Raw genomic sequence first — 19,720 nt, forward strand, 5'->3', positions numbered from 1 at the left:
CATCTAGGATTTGGAAAAACCTTTTTAGGGAAGGTCCTCCCAAGTCTAGATGCCAGTTGTCTCCATCTCTAAAATGAACACAGCAGAAAAGATTTCCATATCCTCTTTCAGTTCTGATGCTTTAGGAGCTTCATATTGATTATTAAATATTTAGTCATTTTTATTATTTATTTTAAAGGCTGAGAGAAAGACCAATCTATTCACTGATTCACTCAACAAATGCCCCAACAGCAAGGGTCAGAGCAGGTCAAATTCAGAAGCCAGGAAGTTCACCTCCCACATGACTGGCAGGGATTCCAACACTTGAACTATCATCTGGTGCTTCCAAGGTGCAATAGTAGGAACTTGGATCAGAAGTGGAAGCGAAACACAATCCTAGGCACACTGATATAGGATGGGGGTGTTCCAAGCAGCAGCTTAAGCCACTGCACCAAAATATCATATATATACATATAGATAGATATAGCCTAAAGCCTGAAGCCTGACATGAGACTTGACAAACATCTTGAAGAGTATTTAAAGAAAATTAGACTCTTATCATCTTTATGGATGATGACCACAGTTATCTTATTTACCATTGTATCATCAGAATTTATTTGAATACCAGGTACAAAGTAGAAACTCAATAAATATTGGTTGAATAAATGCAAAATGACTAGTTCTTCCCAGAATAATGATGGCCAAAGGTAATTAAGGAGCAGACTGTTCAAACTGGTGATTTTCTTTCCCTTCCTCCTTCCCCTTTTTGAGAAGGGAAACTCTTCAAATGAAATAAAACCATTAAAGGAGACAGGAAGAAGATATTTCTGACATGAAAAACTGACAATGAATTAATTACTGGAATATATAAGGAACTCTGATAAATCATTAAGAAAAATATGAGAGACTGGAGGAAAATGAGCAAAGAAAGGATAGGAATAGGGCCTGGAGTGTCTTGGTGGTATGGATAGGTAGGGACTAGGGCAGGTATAAATCCCTGGGCTGGCCACTCATTGGCTACTTTTAATATAATATATCATAAAAATATTACTATTTTATACAAAGTGTTCATTCTCTGTGTGTGTCAATATGTAAAGACATTTGGGAAGTACTGGGTTAGGCAATTCTCAGAAAGGAGAAACCCAAATGGCTAATAAGTTTGAAATTCCAAGCTTAAATATATCAACGGGAAATGGCTTGAAGCTACGGCATAATAAACCTGGTACGATTTAAGGAAGCATTTCTTGATGGTGAAGGACATCAGACAAAAATAAAGATGACTGAGGGAAATGAGGCCAGCTTCACTGGAGACATCTGATTACAGAATTTGTTTCACATGTAGGGGATAACTGAGTTTATTTGCTTCAAGAGAGACCGACAAGACATCTTTATAAGGCATGTTTAGTTCTGCTTGCCTTGTGTCTCAGTTTCCTTGATTACAATATGAGTATTCCCAGTATTACAAGAGGCATGCCCATAATCAGTCAAGGTGATCTAGAACTAAACCAAGCGTAATTTTTATATGACTGAGTTTAGAAAGAAGAATGTGGTCTTCTTCAGAGAACTCATTTAAAAAGGCCTGTTCTCTTACTAATCTCACTGAATCACTTTCTTTTCTACTTCCTCATCTGTAAAACGAGGATGCTGTGATTTAAGTGATCACAAAGGAGTTTCTGCTTCCACGAGTAAAAAAAGTTTCTCTAATAGATAGTATGAGGGTTTTTTTTTTTTCTATATTAAATACAGTGTCCCCTTCAACAAGTACAAGAGTGGGAAGTGTTTAGATATCTCCCTTAACCTTCAGAAAAAATAGATAATGTCATGTTAACACATTCACAGTTGAGTAAGATGTGCCGCCATTGGCAATAAGGAGGAAGAGGCAGAAAATGAAGAGGTAACTTGGCTCACTATCATAGTTTTCTCTACTGAGGACATATCTACATTTTACGGAACCAAAAAGCCAGATGTCATTTAAACAGCATCTGCTCCAATTTGCTCATTATAAAGATGCAGAAACAAGGCCCAGTGTGGAAAAAAAATCACCTGAGGTTCTCCAGCAAGTGACCCAGGTGGAACTCCCAATTCTGAGTCTGATAGTTTTTCTGATAAGTCATTTGTTTATAACAGCTTTTAGTTTACAGGTGACACACCCTAGGCAGCTAGACAGAGCTTCTCTAATCCTCTCTGACATCTGTAGTTGTGGGACAGCACAGAAAGATAGCTCCCAATAGATCTTAAGAAAGATCTTTGATTGAGTTGTCTGGACTGGGCAAGTTCTCAAAGTAGATTCAAAGTAGAAGTTTCAACTTCTGGAAAGAGGTACACTTGCACAGCTTTCTTGAACCTGTGCCCTGTGGGGAAAGGCAAAGATGTTTGGAAATTGGGAATAGATCATCTAAGACTGAAGTACTCACACTTGGCCAGTGCCTAGGAACTCTGGGAAAATACTTTTACTTCTAAGAGACTCAATCTACTTATGTAGAAAATAGGAATAACAATAACAACCTTTGTTTTAATTGAAGATAAAGTGGAACACAATGTGAATGTACTTTGTCAAGCAAACTAGTACACGAACATGAACAATTATATTTCATGGGGCCTGCGTGGTTGCGTAGTAGGTTAATCCTCCACCTGCAGCGCCGGCATCCCATATGGGCACCAGTGCTAGTCCTGGCTGCTCCTCTTCCAATCCAGCTCTCTGCTATGGCCTGGGAAAGCAGTGGAAGATGGCCCAAGTCCTTGGGCCCTTATACCTGCGTGGGAGACTGGGAAGAAGCACCTGGCTCCTGGCTTCAGATCGGCGCAGCTCCAGCCATCGTGGCCATTTGGGGAATGAACCAATGGACAGAATAGCTTTCTCTCTGTCTCTCCCTCTCACTGTCTGTAACTCTACCTCTCATGTAGATAAATACAATCTTTTAAAAAGTTATATTTCATTTATAAATTTAAGTATCATTTATTGAGCATCTACTATGTGCCAGGCACTGTGCTGGGGAAATGAATTAGTAAAACCAACAGATGAAAACCCTTGCTCCTTAAGAAATTTGCATTTTAGTAGGAGAGCTAAACAATAACTAAAATGTATAAGTAAAATATGTTAGATAGTGATAGGTGTAATGAAGAAAAATAAGGCAGGAAAGGGGGAAAGGTACTGCAAGGTCACAATTTTAAATAAAATAGTCAGGAAAGTCTCAAGGGGATAATATTTGAGTAAAGACTCAAAGGAGGTGAGGAAGGGGGCTACATAGAAATCTGGAGGATGATTGCTCCAGGCAGAGAGAAGAATCAGAGCAAAAATTCTGAGGTGGGAACACGTCAGGCACATTGAGAGAATAGCAGGCCAGTGTGGCTGGTGTAGTGAGTGCATGGGTAAAAGGAGCAAGAGATGAAGTCACAGAGGTAATGAGAGATTGGCCATACAGAGCCTTATAAGTAATAGAATTTTGGTTTTTACTTCAGAAGATGGTGAGCCAGTGGAAAGTTTTTAGCAGAGGAATGGTATGACTTGACTCAGGTCTTGATATCTTCCCTTGGCTATCAAGTGGAGAACAGACTGCACTTACTTTTATTTCAGGCCCCTATGACACTGTAATACATCTATCATTTTGGAGTAATGCTTCTCAAACTTGAATATATGTTGTACATCAATTGGGAATCTTATTAAGATATAGAATCTGATTCAGTAGGTCTGGGTTAGAGCCAAAAATGCTATATTCCTGACAAGTTCCCAGGTGACACAGATGCCAGTGGTCTAGAGTATAACATTTTGAGCATAGGAGCTATGCCCAGGACCTGGTATGGAGTTGAATGTCACTGAAAGTTCGCTGTATAAATGACATTTTGATAGCTTGATATCCAACATCATATAGCACATTCTAGAGGAGAATTTTGTTTTTAAATATCAGACATTTGTGGAAAGAAGGGAATAAGAAAATGATATGGATGAGTAGACAGAGAAAGGAAAGGGAAACTCTCTTCTCCTAAATACTTATAGGTTATTACAATTTTATATTTACTTAATTTCCCCAGTAACCTTAAGATGTTTGTATAATGAAGTCCATTGGACAAATGAGAAGATTGAAGGTCAGAGGGCTAAGGGATGTCTTCAAGGTTACAGGTTAATTAGTGACTAGTTAGTATGTGAAAGCCAGCACTCCATGTCCCCAGTGCTCATGTTCTTTCCACTACATCTTACTGTCTCATGAAGGATGACCCAGAAAGGGTAAGAAAAAGAGTTAAGGTGAAGAAAGTTAAGGGCCCCAGTCCTTGGCCTTGGTCTTTTTAGATCTATACTGTACAATGTGGCTGTCACTAGTCACATGTAATTAATTAAATTTAAATAAAATTTAATTTTCATTTCTCAGTCATACTAGCCATATTTCAAGTGCTCAACAGCCACAAATGTCTGGTTAGTGGCTTACTGCATTAGAAAGTGAAGACAGAGAACATTTTCATCACTGCAGAAAGTTCTACTGTCAGCACTGTCCTAGAGAAATGACCCTAAATGGCCTCCAGGTTAGGGGATAGAAAATAGGACATGACCCCTCCTCTAATGGGAAACTGAACAAAAAAGATTCAAACGCTATAACTAGTGCTCACAGTATTTTTTTACACTTTGTGTTTCTGCGTGGGTACAAACTGTTGAAATCCTTACTTAATTTATACTAAATTGACCTTCTGTATATAAAGATAATTGAAAATGAATCTTGAGGCTGGCGCCGCGGCTCAATAGGCTAACCCTCCACCTAGCGGCGCCAGCACACCAGGTTCTAGTCCCGGTCGGGGCGCCGGATTCTGTCCTGGTTGCCCCTCTTCCAGGCCAGCTCTCTGCTATGGCCCAGGGAAGGCAGTAGAGGATGGCCCAAGTGCTTGGGCCCTGCACCCCATGGGAGACCAGGAGAAGCACCTGGCTCCTGCCATCGGATCAGCGCAGTGTGCCGGCCGCAGCGCGCCAGCCATGGTGGCCATTGGAGGGTGAACCAACGGCAAAAAGGAAGACCTTTCTCTCTGTCTCTCTCTCTCACTATCCACTCTACCTGTCAAAAAAAAAAAAAAGAAAGAAAGAAAGAAAGAAAGAAAGAAAGAAAATGAATCTTGATGTGAATTGAATGGGAGAGGGAGCGGGAAATGGGAGATGGGAGGGGTGCGGGTGGGAGATGGGAGCGGTGCGGGTGGGAGAGAAGTTATGGGGGGAAAAGCCATTGTAATCCATAAACTGTACTTTGGAAATTTATATTCATTAACTAAAAGTTAAAAAAAAAGAAAAATTTTCTCTAGATCAAGAAGAAAGCTGTAACTGGGAGTGTGTGTGTGTTTGTGTGTGTCTTAAAAATATCCTTTTCTCCATTTCTCACTGGTTTCCTCTTACTGTTTAGTAAAACAACCTTTGAAAATGCCAACTTGCTTCTACTGAGCTCAAGAGAGTGTGAGAATAAAAGTCCTCACTTCCACTTAGTACTGAGAAGGAAGAGAATGGTGTTAGAGAATATAGAAACACAACCCTGGAGTGTGGGAGTATAGGGGCACAGTAAAATGACATACTTCAGGGAAATACTGAAGAAGTCACGGCTTGTCCATACAATGTTTATTTGATGTAGATTTCTTTCCACAAGCTCTTCTTTGCTCAAGCCTACAACCAGTGTTCTCCAAGTGAGACAGGACTAGCAGCAGCAGTTATCACCAGGGATGCTCATTAAGCTTAGAGATGCTTATGCCTTAGCTCAGACTCATAATTCTCAACTTGAATGGCAGGGGTGAGGGGGCTGGAATCTATGTTTAACAAACTCCCCCAAGAGACTCTGGTGAATGTTCAAGTCTATGAATCATTGTCTTGAAGAGAGATGTGTTTTGTTTTAATGAGTAAGGTTATTAGGCTCTTACATGGAGTAGCAGCAAGTGGATTAAAAACCAAGAGAATAAAGACAGAGATTTAGGTGAGAGAAGGACAGAAAGACAGAGATGGGAGAGAGTGGAGAGATAAACAAGAGAGAAAATGACTGATAATAGAATAAGAGAGACAGAGAAAAGGTGAGAAACAGAGTGATTGAGAAATCCAAAAATTTCTAAGGATTCTATTCACTCCATTGAATAGCATCTGGAAAGCCAGTTCAGTTACCCTTTCCTGTTTCCTGTCCTTGGGACTGTCACAGGCACAGCCCAGGAGAGATGTCATTTCTTCATGGAAGTGCCCTCCACCCCACCCTGCATGCCCCCAAATGCACTACCACGACTACCTCACAAATGTCCTTGAGGTGCTTGATGTAGTGACGCTCAGTGCTCATGATTTCATTGATGACGTTGGCCCGCATCTGGTCCCGGTTCTGTAGTGGCCGGCCCAGACAAAGGCAGTCTGAGTTGGGGTCCAGGTGCCCATTCTGTACATCACTGGGCCCTTCCTCCACCCCATCCTCCTGGTTCACCCAGAGCTGTGGAAGTACACACAAAAAAGAATGGGTTAGCCACCTTAGGAGTTTCCAGCCAAGTAGAAAAAAGGATAAATTAAAATTCAGAGATTCTTTATCCCAAGGCCCCTGCAAAAAGAATGCAATATTTGCTCTAGGGTGATTTGTAACCTTGTGCATGTGTATATCTCTCTGATTTCTGGTGCCGTAACTGTAAAACGGAGGATGGAGCAGAGGTTGGGGAGATATCTAAATCGTATCTGAGTACCTTTGTGTCTAAAAGGTCTCAGAAGAGGGAGAAGTGATGGCAAGCAGAATTTCTTCATACTGTAGAAAATCTAAGTATCACAGCTGGATCAAGAAAAAAAAAAGATTAAGCTAAACATCTTCAGAGTCACAGGTGAATTATTGTCCAAATGCAGAATTTTAGTGTCCATGAGCATGAATACCAAAGCTGGATGCTAGAGTGGAATACAGGCTCAAACCAAGGGCTTTTTAGTACTGCTTTCCACCAAAGGATATACAAATAATCATCAAAATTGGACTGTGAACTTCCTTGGATATACAAAGATTTCTACCTCCTCAAAGTTACAGTGGAAATGGCAGAATATTTCTCCACTTGCTGGGCACTTATTACCACCATCCACTGTGCTAAGAACTTTTAATACCTACAGGTAACAAGGGGATTTCAAAGTTCATGGAGGAGCCAGTGTTTGTGGTGCAGTAGGTTAAGTCGCCAACTGCAATGCCAGCATCCCATATGGGCACTCATTCGAGTCCTGGCTGTTCCACTTCTGGTCCAGCTCCCTGATAATGTGCTTGGGAAAGCAGTGGAGGATGGCCCAGGTGCTTGGGGCCCTGCATCCACGTGGGAGACCTGGAAGAATCTCCTGGCTCTTGGCTTTGGATTGGCTTAGCTCCAGCCGTTGTGGCCTTTTGGGGAGTGAACCAGCGAATGGAAGACCTCTCTCTCTCTCTCTCTCTCCCTCTCCCTCTCTGTAACTCTTTCAAATAAATAAAATAAAAAAGTTTATGGAAAATAAAATTAAAATATAACAACTTTGGCACAAAAAATTGAGATCCATGCATATGAGTAGTTTTCAAAATGCATATTTAAAAAAACTATGGATGAACTTTGATTTTTTGCAAAAAAGTCTTTTAATTCTATTTTCCAAAATTTTTTAAATTAAAAAAAAACAGGATTAATGTATGTAATACCCGTACATTTTTATGGAGCACATTACAAATTTCAACACATAAGCACGTGATTAACCTTTCTATTTCCTTATCTTTTCTATGTGTTTGAAGCCTATGAGCTACAAATTACCTCATATTACCACCAATTTACAGATGAGAGTAACAGAGTAGTTAAGACATTTGTCCCTAGTCTCACACATAGGAAACAGAGGAACGGGGATAGAAGCCAGGCTGTCTGACTCTAGAAACTACACTCTTAACCTCTGTGCCAGTACCTTGGTGATTTGGGCTCTAAGGCAGACAGGAAAACAGAAGAAAAGAGCTTAGACCAAGGTGAGCTAAGAATTATTGAAATCATCAGATATGGATACAGTTAAGATTACTGATTAAGTCATGAAGGCAGAGGGAGGCTGAAGACACCTTTCGGAGGAAGTTGGGTGAAGGTGTTTCTGGATCTTAGAGGACTTCACTTGAATCAAGGAGATGGCCCATTTTACCCCTGTCCTAGGAAAGGGGAAAATTATGGGGGTAGGTAGAAAATAAGAGTGGGCCCCCCTAGGCAGAGTAGCAGTTTTAATCAATTATCTTTATTTCTGCATTCTACCCCCTAGCTTTTTCCACATTTCTGCCTCAAGATCAAGCAATGAAATGAAATCCTACAGACATTTTGGAGATACCTCAGAAATCTGAATACAGCGCTACCATACGACCCATCAATCCCACTCCTTGGAATTTACCCAAAGGAAATGAAATCAGCAAATAAAAGAGACATCTGCACCTCTATGTTTATTGCAGCTCAATTCACAACAGCCAAGACATGGAATCAACCTAAATGCCATCAACAGAAGACTGGTTAAAGAAACTATGGGATATGTACTCTATGGAATACTACACAGCAGTTAAAAAAATCCGGTCATTTAAAGCTAAATGGATGAATCTGGAAAATATCATACTTAGTGAAATAAGCCAGTTCCAAAGGGACAAATATATGTTCTCCCTGATCGGTGACAACTAACAGAGCACCTAAAAGGAAACCTGTAGAAGTGAAACAGACACTATGAGAAGCAATTACTTGAACAGCCCTTGTCTTGACTGTCAAGGAACACTTTATTATTTCACTTTATCTATTTTTTTATTCTTTTTTTTTCTTCTCCACTTAATACCATTGGCTGAACTCCTTACTTAACATAGAATTAATCATAAATGTATTAAGTCAATTGAAAATAGATCCCAGTTAAAAATAAGAGTGGGAATGAGAGAGGGAGGGAGCTATACAGAACACCACACATTCCCACAGACCTACCCCTAAGGGTGAAGCTAAAAACTTGCCATAGGACTCCAAATCCCATTTAGCAGGGTGGCACTAATCCCATCTTATATGATAAAGTGATCATATTAAGTATGAAACTGATCATATACATAGGACCATCAGTCAAAGCGATCACATAAGACCAAGAGCTTGGTAATAACAATAGATAGAATTACAAAGGAGAAAAAGTTCCAACATGGGAAGTAGTCCACACAGCAGACTCATAGAATGAGAAACACCCTAAACAGCACTCTGACCTCAGAATCAGCCTCTAAGTCCTAACTGAAAACACCATGAGAACATTTCAGGCATGGAAAACCAAGACATAGTGGCAAAAAAGGTTCTGCATGAAGGATCTCTATGAATGAGACCCCAGTGGGAAGAAAGGGCCATCAAAGAAGGATGTACTTGCCTCTGAAAGGAAGAGAGAACTTCCACTTGCATATGGCCCTGTCTAAATACTGGCAGAGTTTGTGAACTCAAAAGGCTTCCATAGCCTTGGCAGCTCATGTCAAGAGCCTCGGTTGATCACTGACTTCATAAATAAGAGTCAATTGTTAAATCAACAACAGGAGTCACTGTGCACTTGCTCCCCATGCTGGACCTTTGTCCTTAATGAGTTGTACTATGAGAATTAATGGTAAAATTTGTCTTCAAACTGTACATTATACTTTGTGTCTGTATGAGTGCAAATAGTTGAAATCTCTCCTTAATAAAGAGTTTGTCTTCTGTATATAAAGTCAATTAAAAACAAATCTTAATGGCAAATGGAATGGGAGAGGGAGTGGAAGCTGGGATGGGAGTGAAGGTGGGAGGGTAGGTATGGGGGGAAGAAACACTATATCCCTAAAAGCTATACATATGAAAATCTATATTCATTAAATAAAAACCTTTAAAAAATAAAAATAATAAAAAAATAATAAATGCAATCGTACTTCTGCCATCAGGGAAGCCTGTTTATGGGTGGCCTCAGGGGGACAGAGGCTTTGGGATGGAACTAGAAGGATATCAGCTATTTCCTAACTCTCTATTTTCTTCCTTTCCCTTGCTCCTATTAAGGGTGAACAGTTGTTACCCAGTGATCCTGGAGATGTCCCCAGCATACATTCCACTTATTTGCGACAAGAAAAAATAAGTATCGCTTACTGTTTTAATGCATTCTGCACACACAGCCAAATGTATAAAATTTATCTCCACTGAGAACCTATTGCCCTCTGTAAAAGCTCTATTGGAAATCTCTTCCAAAAGGTCAGCCTTGTGTGTGCAAAATGTTAAGAGCTGCCTTTTAATACAATAATGGACAATATGAAAGACGATTATTCAAAGGAATAGACCTGGTCAAAAAGTGATTCAAGGGCATTTGTTATGGTTTGAATATGTTTGTTCGCCAAGAGTTCATCTGTTGAAAGTCTGATCCCTAAGCCAGCGCCATGGCTCACTAGGATAATCCTCTGCCTTGCGGTGCCAGCACACCAGGTTCTAGTCCCGGTAGGGGCGCTGGATTCTGTCCCGGTTGCCCCTCTTCCAGTCCAGCTCTCTGCTGTGGCCAGTGAGTGCAGTGGAGGATCGCCCAAGTACTTGGGTCCTGCACCCCATGGGAAACCAGGAGAAGTACCTGGCTCCTGCCATTGGATCAGCGCGGTGCGCCGGCCGCAGCGCGCCGGCTGCAGCGGCCATTGGAGGGTGACCCAATGGCAAAGGAAGACCTTTCTCTCTGTCTCTCTCTCTCACTGTCCACTCTGCCTGTCAAAAAAAAAAATAAATAAATAAAAAATAAAAAAAATAAAAAATAAAAAAAGAAAAAAAGAAATTCTGATCCCTGATGTGGTGATGTTAAGAAGTAGTAGGACCTTGAAGAGGTAGGGCCCAGGGGCCAGCACTGTAGCATAGTAGGCTAAGCTTCTGCCTTTGCACCGGCATCCCCTATGGGCATTGGATCGTGTCCTGGTTGCTCCACTTCCGATCCAGCTCCCTGCTAATGGCCTGGGAAAGCAGTGGAAGATGGCCCCAAGCACTTGGACCCCTGTACCCACATGGGAGACCTGGAAGAAGCTCCTAGGTACTGGCTTTGGAATGGCCCAGCTCCAACCATTGTGACCATTTGGGGAGTGAACCAGTGGATGTAAGATCTTTCTCTCTGTCTCTCCCTCTCCCTGTTTGTAACTCTAGCTCTCAAAGAGATGAGAGAGAGAGAGAGAGAGAGAGAGAGAGAGAGAGAAAGAGAAAGCGCTCTGAAGGTAATTAGGTCCCTGTTCTCACTGTTCTCATAAAGGAATAATGTAGTAATGTAGTCCCGCCTCCTGGGACTCAAGTCTTTCTCTGACTACCTATCTTTCTCTTTCACATACGGTCCTACTAAGATATCATACACCATGTAATGCAGCCATGAAGGTCCTTGCAAGAGCTGGTACTATACTGTTTAGACTTAATGCCTCTAAAACTGAGCTAAATAAACCTATTTTCTTTATGCATTCTCCAGTCTCAAGTATTTTGTTATAGTAATGGAAAACAGACTAATACAGCATTAAAGCCGATATATACATGATGCTACTATTTATAACAACGAAAACCTTACCCTCTATTAATCCATTTGCTTTTCTCTGCTTCTCATAAGGCAAGCTAAGTGTGCTATGAAAATGGTACCAGAGGCAAGCATTTAACAGACAATAAACCATTTATTTTCTTCTCAGGAGTATAAAGCAAGTAAAGTAAAAATGATAACTTTTGGGGGCAAGCATTTGGCCTAGTGGTTAAGACACCCTACATCCCACATCAGAGTGTCTAGATTCAATACTCAGATTTGCTCCTAACTCCAGCTTCCTGATGATGTAGACCCTTGGAGGCAGTGGCGATGGTTCAAGTGACTGGATTCCTGCCACCCACCTAGGAGAACTAGATTGAGTCCCTAGCTCCCAGCTTTGGTCCCAGCTGGGGTTCATTGGACATTTGGGAAGTTAGTCAGCAGAAGAGAGTTTGCACTCTCTCTCATGCTCCCACTCACTCATTTTTTAAAATTTTGGTCTTAGGATGGTTGGAATAAGATGAATATTTGGAACAGTTCCTGTGGGAAGAAGCTCAGAATATGAGGTAGCAGTGGAGCACAAGTGAACACAGGAACAGAACCAGATCTAAGTTCAAGCCATATTCCACAGCACTGTAGTTCCAACTGATAATGACGAGAGGAAGGTAATGGCAGCCAGGTAGAAGCAGATCCCTTATACAGAATTTGGTGGAGATGTCCCTTCTGACTAGAACTAAAGGCATTGGTGACAGGATTCTTCATAAGGAGCTTATGGGAAGACATCTTTATCTACTACTACTATAGCAATCCCAGAAGTATACTCTTTAGGTTAAAATGCTGTTTTCCTACAAAACTACTGGCAGATTCAGAAATTCATTAGATCTGTATCAAGTCCCTACTATGTGACACATATTGTGGTCATAGTACAAACAAAACAGACAAAAATCATTGTCTTTTGAAGGTCTACCATTCAAGGAAATATGTTGGACTAGAAAAAGGTATCATATGAAGCCCAATCATTATGTTCTGGATTCCAGGGTCCCAGGAAAGATCCTGTGGTCCAAATGAAAGGGCTTTCTGGTCTAAACTCTAAGACTCCTGCTCCTGAGGACATTGCTCCTCTGTGCAGATGAAGGCTCCTGTCTGCTTGCATCTAAGAGTGTATTTACACAGATCAACACATGAGCTTATCTTCACTGGGTGAAATGTCAGCCCAGAGTGCCATATCAACCTTGCCCAACAATGTGTGCAGGCAAATGTGTATCTTTTCACAGGTGTCCTTATTGATGCTGCGATTAGCATATGCAGGCTCCTGAGTAAGAAGATGGACAATGCTTGGAACCTGCCAAGTTGAAAGCTTTTCTGGAAGCCCTCTCAGAGTACTTAAAGTTTTTCCCAGCCTTCATTGAACTTTGAAGCAAGGCTGGGTTAATGTAGTTCAATTTAACAAATATCTTCTTTGGACCTCTTCCATGTCTCACCACTAATTGTGAGAGACACACAACTGAATATGACAACTGACTCCTCCCTCCTACTTCTGAATCAGTGAGTGCTTTCTAAATCAAAAATAATCTCTGGTTCTCATCTCTTCCTTGTCCATTCCCATTGTCACTGCCCTTGTCCCTTTATACATGAAAAGTCCCTGGGTAATACCCCAGCTCCAAATCCTCCTATCCAACATGATCAGATCAATTCACTTGACTATAATTTTGATTGACTACTCTCATATCCCTAAATCTCAATAGGTCCTCACTGATTATAAAGCAAGTCCAATTCTCTTATCCTGGTATTCAAATATATTTCCACACCTACTTTCTACTACTCCCTTCAGGAATGCTGGGTTCTTCCAAGACTGGTCTACATTTTGTACAAAAATATTCCCATTTCTGTTTTTAATACCATACTAGAAGAGAGAAGTAATATAGTCCAGAGGATTTAAACCACTTCAGTCACAATGGCTCAACCTCTCCACTTCCTGATAAATAAACTGATGCCTCAGGGCCTACACCGTGGCATAATGGGTTAAGCCTCTGCCAGTGACAGCAGCATCCCATATGGGCCCTGTTCGTGTCCCAGCTACTCCACTTCCAATCCAGCTCCCTGCTAATATACCCGAGAAAGCAGCAGAAGATGGCCCAAGGCCGCAGGCCCCTGAACCCACATAGGAGATCCAGATGAATCTCCTGGCTCTTGGCTTTGTCCTGGCCAAGCAAGGCTGTTGCAGCCATTTGAGGAGTGACCCAGGGGATCCAAGATCTCTCTATCTCTTCCTACCTCTCTGTAATTCTACCTTTCAAATAAATAAAATAAATTCTTAAAAATAAATAAATAAAAAGAAACTGATGCTCATACAGACTTCAATGAGATAGCAACATACTTATTCTTTAACATGCCATTTGATATCTTGCCTTCCAGTTTTTCCTGCCTTTTTTAAAATAATACAGTCAATACAGAAGCACATTGTAAAAAGTTAAACTAGAAAAAGATTCAAATTATTAAAAGCAGGGAAGAAAGAAGAAACATTACTATCAGTATTATAGAAATAATAAGGACTGAAAAGAAATACTATGAACAACTGTATATCAACAAATTAGATAACATAATAAATGGACAAATTCCTAGAAAGACAAACTGTAGAAACTAAGTCAAAAAACAGAAAACATGAGTAAACCTATAGTAAGGTTAATGAATAATGGAGAACTTACCAAGCCGAGAAAAAACATGAAACAATCAAACAAACCAGCAGCAAATGACTTCACTGGTGAATTCCATCAAACATTTAAAGAGAAATTAACAACCTTCCAGATACTCCTCCAAAAAGTAGAAATCCTTTACAAAATGCTAGCAAACTATATATATCCAGCAACATATAAAAAAAATTACCCACTTTACCAGATAGGATAGATCCCAGGAATACAAGGTTGGATCAATATATGAAAATTAATATTATATACCTTATCAATGAAATAAAGGTTATAAAAACCCACATGATCATCTCAATAGACACAGAACAACTTCAACACTTTCATGATAAGAAAAACTGAACAAACTAGGAGTAGAAGAGAAATTCCTCAAAATAATAGACATTTATGAAAAACTCATTAATATCATGCTTAATGATGAAATACTGAAGCTTTCCTCCTAAAATCAAGAACAAGACAAGAAAATTTGTTCTCATCACTTCAGTTCCACATTACAAAGAGGTTCTAGCCAGAGCAATTGGACCAAAAAAAAAAAAAAAAAAAAAGATACTCAGACCAGAAAGAAGTAAAACTATCTCTAGTCATAGATTATATGCTCTTACACAGAAAATGCTAAACAAATCCACCAAATAAAACTTTTTGTTAGTAATAAAAAGTAAGTTTCAGAATCCAATATAAATATGCAAAAATACTAAATTGATCTTTTTTTTTTTTTTTTTTTTGACAGGCAGAGTGGACAGTGAAAGAGAGAGACAGAGAGAAAGGTCTTCCTTTGCCGTTGGTTCACCCTCCAATGGCCGCCCCAGCCGGCGCGCTGCGGCCGGCGCACCGCGCTGATCCAATGGCAGGAGCCAGGTGCTTCTCCTGGTTTCCCATGGGGTGCAGGGCCCAAGGACTTGGGCCATCCTCCACTGCACTCCCTGGCCACAGCAGAGCGCTGGACTGGAAGAGGGGCAACCAGGACAGAATCCGGTGCCCCGACCGGGACTAGAACCCGGTGTGCCGGCACCACAAGGCGGAGGATTAGCCTAGTGAGCCACGGCACCAGCCTAAATTGATCTTCTTTATATAAAGACAATTGAAAATGAATCTTGATATGAATGAAATGGGAGAGGGAGCAGGAGATGGGAGGGTTGCAGGTGGGAGGGAAGTTATGGTGGGGGGGAAAGCCACTGTAATCCAAAAGCTGTACTTTGGAAATTTATATTTATTAAATAAAAGTTAAAAAAGAAAAAATCAATTATATTATTTTTATTAGATTACCTGCATTTATTGACAAACGATAATTGTATATAATTATGGAGTGCAATGTAATATTTTGATACATGCATATATTTTAATGATCAATTTCTTATACTATGAACAATCTGAGGATAAAATTAAGAAATCAAATGCACTGCAATAGGATCAGACAAAATACTTAGAAATAAATTTAACAAAATGAGTGTAAGACTTATATACTGAAAACTGTAAAAAAAAAAAAAACCTCCTAAAAGAAAGTAAATAAGATCTAAATAAATATAAAGACCTCTCTGTTAATGGATTATAAGAATTAATACTGCTAAAATGAAAATATACCCCAAATTGATTCAGATTTAATATGCTCCCTATCAAACTCTCAGCTGGGAGTTGAGCATTTGGTATGAGTGATGTAGCAGTTGAGACATATCTTGGGACATCTGCATTCAATATCAGAGTGCTTGGGTTCATTACCTGGCTTTACCCTCTTTTCTAGTTTCCTGCTAATATCCACCCTGTGAGGCAACAGACAATGGCTCAAGTGGTTGGGTCCCTGCCACCCATGTGAGAGATCTGAATTCAATTCTAGACTCCCAACTTCAATCTAGATTAGTTCCAGCTGTTGTGGCATATGGGGGAGTAACCAGCAAGTGAGATGTCTCTATCTCTTTTTCTCTCTTTGCCTTTCAAATCAATAAAATAAAGAAACAAAAATTCTTGGCTGGCTTTCTTGCAAAAATTGACAAGCTGATTTTAAGATTCATGTGGAAATCCATTTATGTGGAATGTCAACAATAGACAAATCAATTAAAGCTAAATAACAGATTTGTGGTTGCCAAGGGCTGAGTTGAAGAGGACTATGGAGAAACTTCAAAGGGTTCTGTGTTTCATTTGGAAAAGAAAAGTAAGTTCTGGGGGTCCATTGTGTAGCATGGTGACTACAATTAATAATAAATGTAAGACAGTAGATTTTACATGTTCTCATCAAAAAATGTGAGGTGATGGATATGTTAATTATTCTACTATGTATATGTAAATAAAAACATGACACTGTACCCCATAAATACACTGTTTTCTTTGTCAATGAAAAATAAGATGTCTGACTTGATCAGCCCTCACCCTGACTGTTGATGAGCAACTTGATATGTTATCCCTCTTAGTATTTTTTTTTTGTTTGTTCTACATAATACTTTTGGTTGAATACTGTAATCAATACACAATTCTTCTTAAGTGCTGAAACTTAACTGAAAAGTGATCACTGTTAAATATAAGAGTGGGAATAAAAAAAATATAAGAGTGGGAATAAGAGAGGGAAGAGATGTGCAATTCGGGACATGCTCAAGCTGACTTACCTCAAACGGTAGAGTCAGAAACATACCAGGGGATTCCAATTCAATCCCATCAAGGTGGCATGTACCAATGCCATCTCACTAGTCCCAGTGATCAATTTCTGTTCACAATTGATCATAATGATAGGACTAAGAACCAAAGGGATCACATAAACAAGAATAGTGTCTGCAAATACTAGCTGATAGAATCAAAAAGGGAGAGAATGATCCAACATGGGAAGTGAGATACACAGCAGACCCATAGAATGGCAGATGTCCTAAACAGCACTCTGGCCTCAGAATCAGCCCTTAAGGCATGCGGATCTGGCTGAAAACCCCATGAGAGTATTTCAGGCATGGAAAGCCAAGACACTCTGTGGGAAAAAAAAAAAGGCCTAAATGAAAGATCTCCTTGAGTGAGATCCCAGTGGAAAGAACGGGCCATCAAAGAAGGAGGTACCTTTCTCTGAAGGGAGGAGAGAACTTCCACTTTGACCATGGCCTTGTCTAAAAATTATGAGTCAGTGAACTCAGGGGGCTTCCATAGCCATGGCAGCTCATGACAAGAGCCTAGGGTGATTACTGATGCCATAAACAAGAGTGTCAATTTGTTAAGTCAACAACAGGAATCACTGTGCACTTATTCCTCATGTAGGATCTTTGTCCTTAGTGTGCTGTACATTGAGATTTTTTTTTTATTTATTTTATTTTTTTTTAATTTTTTTGACAGGCAGAGTGGACAGTGTGAGAGAGAGACAGAGAGAAAGGTCTTCCTTTGCCATTGGTTCACCCTCCAATGGCTGCCGCGGTCGGCGTGCTGCGGCTGGCGCACCGCGCTGATCCGATGGCAGGAGCCAGGAGCCAGGTGCTTTTCCTGGTCTCCCATGGGGTGCAGGGCCCAAGCACCTGGGCCATCCTCCACTGCACTCCCTGGCCACAGCAGAGAGCTGGCCTGGAAGAGGGGCAACCGGGACAGAATCCGGCGCCCCGACCGGGACTAGAACCCGGTGTGCCGGCACCGCTAGGCGGAGGATTAGCCTAGTGAGCTGCGGCGCCGGCGTGCTGTACATTGAGATTTAATGCTATAACTAGTACTCAAACAGTATTTTTCACTTTACGTTTCTGTGTGGGAGCAAACTGTTGAAATCCTTACTTAATGTATGCTAAACTGATATTCTGTATATAAAGAGAATCGAAAATGAATCTTGATGTAAATGGAAGGGGAGAGGGAGTGGGAAAGGGGAGGGTTGCGGGTGGGAGGGACGTTATGGGGGGAAGCCATTGTAGTCCATAAGCTGTACTCTGGAAATTTATATTCATTAAATAAAAGTTAAAAAAAAAAGAAAAAGAAGATGTCTGGAACTAGATGGTGATAATGGTTATACAACCTTACAAATACACTGAAACCTATCAAACTGTACACTTTAAAATGGTAAATTTTGTGGTATGAGAATTATATCCCTACACAAATAAATAAATTAAAAGTTAAAACAATTTAGATAAGGCTAGGTTTCTCCTTTGACCATTCCCCATTCCAGTCATATTTCAGTCCATATTCCATATGACACCATGGTTATGTATTTTGTGCACAAAGAAAATCCCTGCATTTATATACCTATATACACACTCCAGCATATGCACCACTGCTCTGTTAAAATGATGCTCACAGGTCCAGTACTATGGCGTAACAGGTAAAGCCATTGCCTGCAGTGCTGGCATCCCATATGGGCACTGGTTTGGGTCTCAGCTGCTCCACTACTAATTCAGCTCTGCTATGGCCTGATAAAGCAGTACAAGATGGCCCAAGTCTTTGGGCCTCTGCACCAGTGTGAGAGACCCAGAAGAAGCTCCAGGCTCCTGGCTTCAGATCGGCTCAGCTCCGATCATTGTGGCCATCTCGGGAGTGAACCAGTGGATGGACGATATCTCTCTCTCTCTCTCTGCCTCTGCCTCTCTGTAGCTCTGCCTTTCAAATAAATAAATCTTTTTTTTTTAAAAAAAATGATGCTCACTACATCCTTGGTACACACTCTTCAACATCCTTAGTAGCCCTTGTCTCAAATTAAAAGGAGAGGTATCATAATAACATCCATGTAGTAGCTCCCAGGTAAGTTCATAAAGGCTTGAGGAGTCTCCTAGAAAGTCAAAATATCCCTGGCTCCAGAGGTGTGATATTTCTGAGAAAAGAATAGATAAGCAATATTATCTAAATTTCATCTTAATGTTTTCAAACCAAACCAAATATAATCAGCCAGAGAGAACTGAAAAGTCTGCCATCCTCTGAGACAGTGAGGTATTACTGCTGTTCACATTAATAGGATCTCAGAGCTGAAGAATCAGTTCTAAAGGAAATGGAAACTTAGCTAATCCATACTACTCCTGGCCCACCAATCAATGCATAAATTCCATTGACCACTTCCCTGGCCAGCAATTATCCAGCCTATCTCCTTAAACACAACCAGTGACAAAGATATCACTGTCTTCCAAGGTAGCCCTTTCCTATTTTAGATAACTCTAATAATGAGCAGAGCCCTTTCTGCCAGCCAGTGATCTCAGTGATCTCACTGCAAAAGGCCAAAACACAGATAAAGGAGTGGGATTAGAGAAAACATAAATTGTCCTAAAGCAAAGGTCATCAAATGCCTTTTTCTGTCATCATAGTGGCTCAGTGTCCTAGTGTGGCTGCAGGTGGACTGAAAGGAACTCATTTGGCTTCAGGCAAACAGAGTTCCTAGTCCTACATGCACATGCACCACACACCTCACTCCCCTAATCCACATGGTTTGTTTAAAAACCCCAGTTCCAGCTTCTAGGTGGATCAGGCTTGCATAGAAATCCCTGAGTATGCATGCAAGAAAGCATTTCTGCCTGGCGCAAAGACTATCCACCATGGTCTACACAGTTAGCAAGGTGTATACAGCCTCCATCAAGGGAAAGAGATTTAACAACTATCACTAATTATATGAAAGACTATCATAAGAATGCTACTAACAAATTGTTTTCCTTTTCTAGCAGAGACATAATGAGCTTAAACTATAGCAATG

General features: G+C 40.6%; 1 protein-coding gene across 14 annotated transcripts in view; it reads right to left on the reverse strand.

Annotated features, from left to right (window-relative positions):
- ARHGEF9 (Cdc42 guanine nucleotide exchange factor 9) overlaps window positions 1-19,720 on the reverse strand; it is a 407,702-nt gene that overhangs the window by 79,627 nt on the left and 308,355 nt on the right. For all 14 annotated transcript variants that reach the window (XM_008272701.4, XM_070067439.1, XM_051827736.2 and 11 more), the window contains one exon: window positions 6,213-6,404. In XM_008272701.4, coding sequence (XP_008270923.1) covers window positions 6,213-6,404 — 192 coding nt within the window. The remainder of the gene's footprint in view (window positions 1-6,212; window positions 6,405-19,720) is intronic.

This window comes from Oryctolagus cuniculus, chromosome X (genome assembly GCF_964237555.1).
Source record: "Oryctolagus cuniculus chromosome X, mOryCun1.1, whole genome shotgun sequence".
NCBI lineage: Eukaryota > Metazoa > Chordata > Mammalia > Lagomorpha > Leporidae > Oryctolagus > Oryctolagus cuniculus.